Source organism: Amblyomma maculatum, chromosome 10 (assembly GCF_055883805.1).
Source record: "Amblyomma maculatum isolate TAMU_Amacu chromosome 10, ASM5588380v1, whole genome shotgun sequence".
Taxonomy (NCBI): domain Eukaryota; kingdom Metazoa; phylum Arthropoda; class Arachnida; order Ixodida; family Ixodidae; genus Amblyomma; species Amblyomma maculatum.
The window spans coordinates 164873531-164885759 of record NC_139353.1 but is presented as its reverse complement, the minus strand read 5'-3'; the positions used below and the strand labels follow the sequence as shown (position 1 = coordinate 164885759).

Below are 12229 nucleotides of genomic sequence, written 5' to 3'. Positions count from 1 at the left end.
CTGTTACGGCGACACAAGTGCTTAGTCAGGCTACGGGGCGAGACTTTAGGTAGGTGAAAATCGCGTGGGTACCGGCACACTTTGGGAACCCCGTGAACGATGGTTCCCAAGGCTCACATGAATGCTATGAATGCTCGAGGTTTCGTCAGCCGAGTAGGTGAACCAGCTGTTCTGGGGAGGCCCACGAAAAAGGTGCTGGTGTCTTCTCATATCACAAATCAGCATAAACTAGAGCGGAGGATATATCTTCCCCCGGACACGCAAATGGTCAAGGCACAGGAATGCGTCTGGAGAAGATTGCACATATGGTCTTTCCTGAACCCGTATGATTTGAGCGATATTTACCCGAAGTTTGAGCCGCAGTGTAGATAGTGCCAGGAGCTGGCAACATATCCCCACGTTTTATCGGTGTGCAACAGTGCCCTGCCGCAATCAGATATTAGGCGGGATCCTTTCTTCGGGCAGTGCGAGGCTTGTTGGCCAGTCGTTCGTCCCGGCAGTCCAAGCCAGGGCAGTGGAGTGGGCTACCCAGGCCGCCGTCAGCCATGGATTGATGACCACCTAACGCGGAAAGGTCTGCACGTCCTATGTGACGGGATAAGGTGTTCCCATCATCCACTGTGGGGTACGAGCCCCGGCATTGCTAACAAAAACTCTACAAGGGCTACGCGATATACCTTGTGCGGCAGCAATGTTCAGGCTTCGGCATTTCTCCAGTGCAAACTCTGTAGCGCTCTCGGAATGTTTCGACTTTATGTCATCGCGTAATATTCATATTTATTTAACTATTATTTAAAACAAAGAATAATCATGGCAGGTAATTAGTGAAACACTGAGTTTGTCTTGCTTTGCACAATACGCCGGCATGTATGACCTGTTGCCAGGCTGGCTAAGTCATTCTAAGTGGAGAGTTCGTTACAACGGACAGTATCAGTTATAGAATTTTGCACTATTTTGCGCTAACCAGCTAAAATACTACACAATACACACTTTCGTCTCCTAATAGGTTATAAACGTATGCGGCTGGCCTCTTTAAAGTTGCCACTTGAACACTACAATGTTTTGTTAGCGAGTGACTACCTCGCTGATCCAGTTCTCAGACCACAACGCAGAAGTCGCACTCTAGCCTGACAGTCATCTGCTGTTTGGGGCGCAGAACACTTACCGGAGTCAGCTCAACGCTTCCCTGGCGGCCCAACTGCGTGTGCTGAACGCGGCGGACGTGCAGCTGTACGAGTACTTTGCCCATCGCTTCGAGCAGCGCGTCGAAGCATTTGGCCGCCGCCGTATGGCCCACGAGCTGCGGTTGCTCGAAGAGCGGACGCAGCATTGGTACCAGCGCTGCGTGGAGGACACTCCGCAAACTGACAGCAAGACGAAGCACAAGTTCTGGATCAGCCCAAAGGTGCGATTTTCTTTAACCTGTTACCAACCGATTACTACTGTCTCCTCGAGACTGCTGTTGTGAAGAGTCAGGTCTCGCACTGCTGATGTAGCTTAGTGGTTAGAACACTCAACAGCGGATCTCAACGTGAGCTCAATCATATATGCATGGCGCCCGTGAACTGTACGTAGTAAGTTTCCGTTAAACAACCCCAGTTGATTTAAACTATCCGGAATCATTCACTACAGCTTCAGTCATACCCTGAATCCCTTTGCGACGTTAAACTTCAGAAATCAGACCAAACCGAACCAAATCATCAGGCTTTTTCTCAACATTGTAGGTAATGTGACCCACACTCACTGCCTCAGTGAGCATCCGTTGACACAATAGGTGCTCTTAGTTTAGTTTCGCTACCCCCGCTAGGGCGCCGTTGCCACGAAGTTTGGATTACAATAGCAACTGCAATTGCAATAAAAGTCCGTGAAATTCTCTTAGCGACAAAATAGAAGCATCTCGGTATGGAAAACAGACTGGCGCTTGAACACACACAGTCTTTTAGGCCAAAAGGGCGAAAAGATGCTTGGATGATGAAGCATAGGACATTTTGTATCTACAACAGGTGTGAAGTACTGACGGCCACTGGCAAGGAAATAATGGTGTATTGCTAATTTTCGGAAATGCGGTTTTGTTCAGTCAAGATGAGCTATAAGAGATCTGTTGGATGATTAGCGCTAGCTCCCAACGGGAAGCTCAAAGTAAAGTAGTACGTGACGAACGCTAACAGGTATGCATCTAAAGTATTTTATCATGATCATTAGCGGGACTATACCTACTGAAAGGTGCAGGTCCCTCTAATATTCCTCCAATTAGCCCTATCCTCTGCTATATGCATCCACGTGAACCCTGCCAACTTCTTAACCTCATCTCCCACCTAACTTTCTGTCGCCCCCTGCTGCTTGCCCCCTGCTTAATGTTGCTCCTACCATTTTGGCTCCACAGCACTCTGCGTTGTCCTCAACTGAAGTAGAACCCTTTTCGTTAGCCTTATTTAATGTCTATACCGAAAACCATTTTACTCACAATGGTGGTAACGGACTAGGTTAACCCCTAATATGCAGTAGAAACATTTGAAAAAATCACCAGCTTCAAATGAAGATAAAAGTCAAATGTACAAACTCAAAATTTCCGCGGAAAAATAGCTGAGTGTAGCACTATACCGAAATTGGGAAAGGCAGGAAAAAAGGAATCGGTGTGACCGGGTTTGAGCTCAACGAGTGGAGGTGAAACTGACAGGCGGCTGTGTGCTGTGTTACTTCAGTTCACCTTAAAGAGGTCCTGGTTATCAAAATTTCTCCTAATCCATCACTAGGGCACCTGTTTCCATTCCTCTTTCACTCACTCTTCCCTCCATTCTCTTACAGTGCCACTCAGGCATCCACCGGGTAGTATGACAGATTTTGCGTTTTTCATTTTACGTGGTCAGTTGTTGGGCGAGTTGGTGACGATGTTCCATATCTACAGCGCGATAAACGGGACAAGAGAGCACAATAACGACAAACACAGCGTTGACTGACAACTGATTTTTATTGCTTGTCCAGCCGGTATATATACCCCACTGAAAGGCAGAGATAGAAATCAAAACACACAGATCATGAGTACACATAAAATTCACACTACTACAGGGTCGCATTAACATTTGCATTCGAGATAAGCTGTCTCTTTTTTTGATAATGCCACAGATGGTGCACTTATACAACTTTCCGAGAGCCTCGCTATCATTTGTGCTTCCACCACCTCTCTAGTCAACTGGTCACGATGGCTTCCTAATATCATACACTCATTGTACAAAGGTTGGCAGGCACTCCTATCGTCACCTTCCTTGCAGCTGCTGCAGTGCTTAGCCACGTGACCGGTAATAGGGACATGCGTAACGTTATAAAATTGTTCTTTTAATCTTTCGTTAAGACATCGGCCAGTCTGGCCAATGTAACTCTTCCCACATGATAGCGGCAGGGAATAGATTACACCTTCCTGGCACTTCACAAATTTTTGGCGTGTCTTCTTCTGCAGACGCTTGGTTCATTGTTAGCCGAATTAACTTTTTTGACCAGTTTCGAGAGTCGGTTAGGAGCCGAAAAGACAACGTCGACTCCGGCATGCTTGCCAATCTTTCTCAGGTTATGTGATACCTGATGCATATATGGCACCACAGCAAACTTCATCTTCTCTTGTCGTTATTGTCGTTGTCTGTCGTTATTGTGTTCTCTTGTCCCGTTTATCGCGCTGTAGATATGGAACAGGGTCATTTTACATAAGACTAATTAAAAATCTAACAGATCATAAACGAATTAGTCTAGCATAACTCAGGAGGTAGCTCCCTACTCTTTGAAGCAAAATCAGGGATCGTTATAACAAGCAGCTACAAAAAGTTATCAAAGAATGTGAAAAACTTACAGTGCGTTGTAACTCCGCAGAACTAATTGAGCTCCATACCATCCAATGCGATGGCATCAATCCGAATGTCAATGCAGGCACAGTTAAACTCCCTACAGGCCGGCTTTAGAGATAACAATGGACAGGCGAATGAATCATCACTAGAAGGCAACGAAAAGCGATTCCAAGATTGGTAGCTGAAAAGAGACAGCTGCTCTATAAAGCTAGGAGTGACAAAGGCCGTAGGCAGCAATTGAAGAGGCTAGCATTTAATTGAAAGAAACTCTTGAACGAGCTTAGCAACTCTGCGTCGGCGAAAGCAAGAAGGCTACCTAGGCTTTTTGCTTGTTCGAATTGCACTTCGAATTGCTCGAATTGCACTTGAAGACAGTTTTTTTAAACGTTCCAATTGGCTTTCCTCCGGCTGCAGTCACTTCCGCTGTCTTTATCAATCTTGTTTTCTATAGAGAATGCTGTTACTAATACTCGCTGGCCTTTGACTACGACTGCATTCATTTTCCTTTGCCGCAGTATGCAGCGTCTACATATGCAATTCTACCTGGATTGCTGCCTCGAATCTCGGTGTCTGGGTTTCTGCCCTTTTTCTCTCGTCTTTGCTTATAATATTCGGGGTGCATATTCTTAGGTAGGTAATGGAGGATATGGATCCGTTTCCGGTCCTTCCCTCTAATTTCCTCTGTATTGTCCAAGCATGCCTTCAGTTTTATACCTATTTATCTCAATATGTTCCTTCCACTCTTAGTTTTTTCTAGCCTTCTTTGTTGCGTAGCTAGCGCTGCCTCAATTATTTCATCTAATGTGTTGTGTATTCCCAACATCATTAGTCTGTCAGTGGAGGTACTTGCCGGGAGGCGTAGTGCTTTTTAATGCACTTTCCGATCATGCTATCGATTCTATGCTTTTCGGCCTTCTTCAGGTCTAAGTATGACATGGCATACCCAAGCCTGCTTATTACGAAATCTTGTATGAGCATTAATAGGTTACTTTCCTTAAGGCCTTTTTTATTGGTTATTATCCTTATAAAGTTTCTTGTTTTTATGACCTGTCCTTCTAATTTCTTTATCGTTTCTCCATTGTATTTGGAGGTCCATTCCTAGCACCCTAATTTGATCGACTTTCGGGAGCTCTTTTGCCTCCACTTCTATGTTTACGCCCACTTGTTTTTGCCTTAGGTGTTTCGGATTGTGTACAAACAACCCCGATTTTTCTCAAGAGCATTTAATGTCCTTCTGTTTTACATATTGTGCAGTGATGTTTGCCTCCTCTTGCAGTGTGTGCTCGATTTCAGCATCACTACCTTTCTTTGTCGAACGCTTCTGCATATTTATGTCATCTATTTTCCTTACCTTTTCCAGGAGCCCACGCATGGCAATGTTGAAAGGTGTGGGTGGTAGCACCGCTCCTTGTGGTGTGCCTCTGCTCCCCAGTTTGAATATCTGAGATTCTATCCCCTGGTATCCTATTTTTGGTGTTCTGTCAGTTAGAGAGGTTCTTGCGTATTCTATACATCATTTCCCTTACATTTAGTTCCGTGAGGCTTTGTAGAATAGCATCGTGTTTTACACTGTCAAATACCTTGTTGAGGTCTGATCCTAAGATAAATAAACCATCTTTTGATATTAATTTTACAATATTATGGTGTAGCCAGAGCATAATATCTTGCGTACTAAGATGTTGCCTGATCCCGATGACCTACCGAGGCCACAGCTCATTATCCTCCATATATCTGGTCAGTCTTCTCAAATTACATGTTTGAATAGTTTACCTACACATGGTGCGAGTGATATTGGTCTCAAAATATCGACCTCCGGAGGTTTTCCGGGTTTTGGTATAAGCACTATATATGCAAATTTCTATTGCTCTGGGATTTCTCCTGTTTATCATTATCTCTGCATGAAATTAGTCAGCTCTACTATCGAGTTGTTATCCAAGTTCCTTAGCATCTTGGTAGTTATCCCACCCGGCCCTGGGGCCGATTTCGTCTTTAGTGTGCGGATTTCTTCCACCACTTCAGCTATCGTTGTGGGGGCATCATGTCGCTGGTTTGGGTGTCTTTTGTAGTTTTCTAATTTATCTTTCTTTACTTCTCCTATATATTTGTCTTTAGGTTCTTTAAGGAAGTCATCATCGCTTCCTCCATGATGGTGCCTAGATTTTATCAACGTTATGGAAGTTTGCGTTTCAGTTTTCTCTGGGTCTAGCAGGCGTCGCATTATGCTCCATGTCTTAGCCATACCCATTTCGTTTTCCATTTGATTGCATCTGTCTCCCCAGTTTTGCTCGCATAGTTTTTGCGCGTAGTCCTCTATTTCTTTGTTAAGCTTCGTTATCCTCTTTCTAAGACACCAGTTCCATTTTTCTTAAGTCGTTTTCCGAGACTGTTTGGCTTCGCAGATGTGCAGTAGTCGGCGGTCTGCCACCTCTGGAGCATACTCCCCTTACACAATTTTGGTGTGCCTTTTTTACGCAAGCTTGCCATAAGGCATATTATAGTAACTCATGTAAATTATTTTCCGTAAAGAACCGGAGCAGGCTTCCACTCTTGTCGTTGTCGGTGAGCCATTTAGAGAAGTCCTCTTCCCTTGTTGTGGTTAGTCCTACTTCGCGCAGAATCTGTGTCCTTGACGCCCTTGTCCCTGCACAAGGTCACAGCAGGTGGCGAACATCCACTTCTGTAGCTGGTTTGGAACACTTTGGGCATGTGGTTGGTCCGATATCAGCTTGCGATTCCCATCGGCATGTTACCGACGGGGTAAGGGCCGCCCCAGCTCTTATCCTTCTAAGGGAAACCTCCTCCAATCTCATTGCAATATTAGGGAGTGGGAATGTACACGGGGGAATGAGAGCACGTGTAATTTTCCTTAAAGATGGTGCTAAGATGGAAACAGCGGAGCGGGCATCGAAAGGGAGCCTGGTGGGAACTGTGTGTGTTTGGAACTTCGTGTATGAGGCGGTCAACTTTTCTCTGGTGTGCTTTCGCACGTCTCGTTTAAGCCTGTTACATCAATCCTCGATGCTGTTTATGGGGGGAATTTCCTCGGTGGTTCGCTAGTCTCTGAACTTGTCTCACTCAGTTGTTTTGCTTTTTTTTATTTTTCGCACTTTCAGCCCTCCTATATAAATTACTATGATATAATGGTCGCTGGCTAGGTTTATTTCCAGGCTGTAGCACTCTAGAGAGTTTATGTTCTTTGAAAGTGTGAGGCCAAGAGACGTATCCTTGCTTACACTATTACCTATCCTCGTCGGGCTGTTTAGGCTGTTATTCAGTGTGAAGCCTTGCTCCTGAATAACTCCCATAGTTGCCTGTCGTTAGGGCACTGCCTGACGTGCATTGAAGTCACCTGCACTTAGTAGCTGTTAACCTCCGCATATATTTTAGCCTTTTTTATAATGCTCGGAATCTATGTTTTTTTTTTGCTTTGGCGAGCTGTAGACGTTGAGTGTGAGAATATTCGGTTCATTGATGCGACCAACTACCACCTCCACGAATACGGGTTCTGTTTCCCTGGATCCAATCTCGTGCTTCAGAGCTGCCACATTTTTTTTAGCGTTTTCACCCGCGTTTTGTCTCCTTTGTTGCTATGGAAAGGTTAGTATCCTGCCAATTTCGCAGCACCCCCTGTTTCCTGTAGCGCTATTACGAGAGGTTAATTTTCTAATTGATTAAGATGCTTCTGTAGCACTGGCCTCTTTCTCCTAAAACCTCTGCAATTCCAGTGCCAGATTTGACTGTTAATATTCTTCGTTCTGAACATCTTCAAGCTGAAGTACGGCTACCTCTGTTTTTAGCTGCCACTCTTTGTTGGCCGCCAATTACATCTGTATTAGGCTAATATTCACGGCCTGCTTTTGCATCCCTTCATTTAGCTTCTGAATCTGTGCATTTATTTGGGCGTTGATATGTTTCACAAAATCCGCGAAGTTTGTGCTGACACTCTCCAGCTTTGTGAAGCCATTTTATAATTTTGTAACCTTAATTTCCAAGTCTTGCGAAGGCCCTGTGTCATTATTTTTGCATTTCTGTTTTTGCTACTGTTGCTGCTACTGCTGTGGATTGCTGCGTCTGTGTTTGTGTCTGTGTTGTATTCTGCTATTTTTGAAGTCAACGTATGGTTTCATTGTTCTTTTCTATAATCTTTTGCATTTCCTCGGTTTGCCTCATTACCTATCTATTTTGTTATCCTGACTATTCGCCTTACATGGTTGCGACCCTTCTGCGAAGCTGATGCTTTTCTCTCCCGGCTTATTGCCTCTTGTAGTTTGCTTGGCTTGCTTGGAGTTTGCTCCGTACTCGGTCTTTTCTTTGGTTTGTTGTTGACAACTGGAGCTGCTTCTCCCCCTCGGTTGACTCTTCTCGCGTGACTTGCTTCCCTCTCTGGCTCGATATCCTTCCCTTACGGTTCCCCTCGAGTTATGTCCTCCACTTCCCTCACCGAGTCTTGGGAAAGAATTCTCTCCGAATCTATATTCGGATCCGTTTTTGTGGTTTGGCTCTTGGTTCCATCCTTTTACTTCCCTCCATCGTTCTTCTATCTCCATTATTTTTTTCCTAGCGCCACTCCTCGACGATGTATGGCATACGTTAGATGGATTTGCATTTGCTTTCCCCTAGGATGTGTCCTCCCTTGCCGCACATCTGGCATACTGGTTTGCACCTGTGGTCATCAGGTGAGTTTTCCTTCCCGCATCCCCTGCACTTGATGTTCATCGGATCCGGGCATACGTCCGCTCTGTGTCCCATTCTTCCGCATGCGTAACATCCTCGCACTTCTTGCACAGCCAGCGTTTAACTGGAACTCCCCCGAAAGTGATGCACCTCGGAACCTTTTCCTGGGCGAACATTATCATCGCAACATTGCATTTTGTCCCTTGTCTTCTGACTCCGTAGATGTCCGGATTGTCTTCTCTCTTCAATCTTTTCCTCATATCTTTTTCCGTGTAGAATTACGGGACGTCGTATATGACTCCCTTGCCGCATTTCTCCGGTGTTGCGGGATATGCCGTAACATCCCTGTCTGGCGTGATCCTTAGGCGGCTGTTTATCTGCGGTTCAAGCGACACGGAAACGCCTCCCGAAGTGCAACGCTCTTCCCTGGATTTTCAAGACTCAGATTCTGTCTGTACTTCCTCGATGTTTAAGCCCATTATACTTTGTGGCACGGGCAGAGGCTCTTTATTGTTCTTTCCTTTTCCATGCCTGAACATATTATGTGTAATTCCTCGAGTGTTATTTTGATGCTACGGGAAATGGATAGTCGAATGGACGCTTTAACGGAAGAAGGGCGACGGCGTCGTGCGGAAAACGCGCTCCTGCGTGAATCTTTGAGGGGCCTGAGCGCATCTGTTCATACCGCCAGTCAGAGCGGTTGTTCAATTTCTGACTGCTCGGAATCTCGCCGCTACGCTTCAGCCGTGGCGGCATATCTGCCCGCTGGAATGTCGGCCTCTCCACCGAAGCCTCCAGCTCAGGACCGGAATACTCATCTGCCACGCCCATCGAAAGAGTTGAGCCAACCACCTCGGCCTCGAACAGCATTTGGCAAAGGTTAGCAGTCCATGCTTAAAGTAGCGCCAAAACTACCGGCGAAGAAAAGCTTATTTTTTCTCGCCTGGATCCGCCAACCGCGTCGGACATACAGGAACGTTCGGCGGATACAGTAGGTGACAAGGTTGTTACTTGCACTAAACTTAAAACGAAGTACAATACATATTACTCATTCGCCGTTTCTCTAGATGAGCATTTATGTTGTAGTGCCGCACCAACGCTCGGTGACTGTTGCAAAGAAGACAAGCGTATATCAAAAGGCGCGTGCTAAAAAAAAACCTCCGACAAAGACGACGCAAGAGACTGTCCTGCTAGTTAAGCGTTCGACGGGAGCATCGACCTGAGAACCTGAGACTGGACGCACTCTTACATTTGGTGGACTTTGTTCCCTCCTCTCACGCTGGAGCTTCGCCGCCGCACACTCGTTCCGCCATCCGCTATGCCCGAGGCAACAAGTCGGACCGCTACACCATGCTCGACTGCTGCAACCGCTCCGCCTACCATCCTGTGCTCTGGTGGGCTTCGCCAGCGTGACTCCAGCTCAGTGGCGTAGATGACCAGGATGTGGATGATTGGCTATCCTCCTATGAACGCGTAAGTGCATACAACAAGCGGGAGGATACCACCAAGTTAGCTAACGTCCTCTCCTACCTGACAGATGTAGCCAATTTATGGTTCGCAACCACGAACCCGGCCTGCCAACCTGGTCGGCATGAGTCGTCGTTCAAGAAATTGTGTATGCAGTAGCGATCGTCGTTTTGACTTCCTGCTCTCATGATCTTTTCTGGGGCTGAGATTTTCTGTCGCAAAATAATGCGGTGATCAACTCTGCTCGTGCCGAACTGGAGTTTTTTGCGCTTAACGAAACGTCGCCGGACATTCCTTCTCCCGAAGTCATCGTTGCCGAAGATATTGACCTCCCAGCGTGCTCTTTCGTTCTTGTGCCCATCGCTTGTGCGTTTTCCCGCAGTCCCGATGTCCCTTTCACACCATCGCCAATCTTTCTCAACCGCAAAAGTCTTCCCCTGTCTTACGCCGTACCTTCTATGTCAGCTGGCCTCACCGCGCTCTTGATTTCTAATCCGTTCTCATTTTTCGTGTCCCTGCGCCGTGGTCAATGCCTCGGCACCGCACAGCTCATTGATTCCATTCTCACCGGTGACGCAATAACCGCTTCACAGCCTGGTGACTAGGCTGCACTCACACCACCTGTTATTACGCTGGACTAGTCATCTCCCGCCGTTTTCCTTCCCTCTATCGATGCCAATCTTCCTGAACCTCAATGCTCCGAGCTTCTCGCTCTGCTTCACCAGTTCCGTTCTTCATTCGACTCTCGCCAGCCTGCTTTGAGCCACACATCAACTGTCGCCCACCACATTGACACTGGTTTCCATCCTCCTCTGCATCAGCGCCCCTATCATGTCTCTGCCACCGAGTGCCGAGTTATTGCAGCCCAAGTTCACACCATGCTTCATAATGGAGTGACCGAGCCTTCTAACGTGGTCTTCCCCTGTAGTCCTGGTGAGGAAGAAGGACAGTTCATTCGCTATTCGCTTCTGTTTTCACTACCACCGCCTAAATACAATCACGCAGAAAGACGTCTAACCTCTACCGCATGTAGATGATGCACTGGACTGTTTAAAAGGCGGTGAGCTTATTTTTTCGCTCGATTTACGATCCGGTTACTGGCCGACCACATTTGTCACCCTCGATTGCCTCTTTGAATTTACCGTTATGCATTTCGATCTCTGTAATGCTCCTGCTACATTCGAGCGTATGATGGACGCTATTTTGCGTGGCCTGAAGTGGAAGATGTGCCTCTGTTACCTTCACGACATCGTGGTGTTCTCGCCGGACTTTGCGACCCATATTTCTCGCCTGAAGCAGGTCTTGAAGTGTTGTGCGAACGCCGGTCTGCAGCTCAATTTGTAGAAATGTCGTTTCGTTGCTCGCGAATTGACTATTTTAGGCCACGTTGTGTCCAAGGAGGATATCCACCCGGATCTCGCCAAACTTCGAGCTGTGACTGCCTTCCCGAAACCTACTACCATTAAGCAACTCAGGAGCTTCTTGGGCCTGTGCTCATACTTTCGGTGTTTTATACGGAAGTTTGCTTCCATTGTCTCCCCGCTGAGGCAGCTACTTGACAATAACTCAGATTGTTCGCTGTGGTCACCAGCTTGCAACGCCGCCTACAATACCTTACCCCACCTCCTCAAAGCCACGCGCATCCTGCGCCATTTTAACCCCCCCGCGCCCACCGAAGTGCACGCAGACGCCAGTGGTGTCGGCCTCGGCACTGTGCTTGCTCAGCGCCACTCTGGCTTCGGTGAATGCGTAGTCGCTTACGCCAGCCGTACTCTCACGAAAGCTGAAACGAACTACTCAGTAACGGAAAAGGAGTGCTTGGCCATTGTCTGGGCACTCACTAAATTTCGCCCTTACCTTTACGGCTGTACTTTTCATGTAGTCACTGACTATTACGCCCTCTGCTGGCTTTCATTGCTCAAAGACTTCTCCGGCCTGTTGGCACGATGGGCTGTTCGTCTCCATCGGTTACCGGTCTGGTCGCAAGCATAAAGACACCGACGCTTTGTCTCGCTCACTGCTTCCAGGCGACCTTGCCAGCCTCTCCTTCTTGGACCCCATGGCGTTTACGCGGGACGTCAGCGACATGTCCGCCGAACAACGAAAAGACCCATGGATTGCCTCTCTTATTGACTACCTCTCCAACAATTCGGCGATTACGCCTTCACGCGCACTTCGCCGCCAAGCTTCCCGCTATAAGATTCGGGATAACCTCTTTTACCGGCACAACTACAATTCAAGTGGACGGAAATTGC

The 12229-nt window shown here is 47.0% G+C and overlaps 1 protein-coding gene across 1 annotated transcript in view; it reads left to right on the top strand.

Annotated features, from left to right (window-relative positions):
• The window catches only part of LOC146177841 (galactosylceramide sulfotransferase-like), a 247093-nt gene that overhangs the window by 218126 nt on the left and 16738 nt on the right, over positions 1 to 12229 (top strand). The window contains exon 6 of the mRNA XM_084580609.1: positions 1157 to 1405. Coding sequence (XP_084436735.1) covers positions 1157 to 1405 — 249 coding nt within the window. The remainder of the gene's footprint in view (positions 1 to 1156; positions 1406 to 12229) is intronic.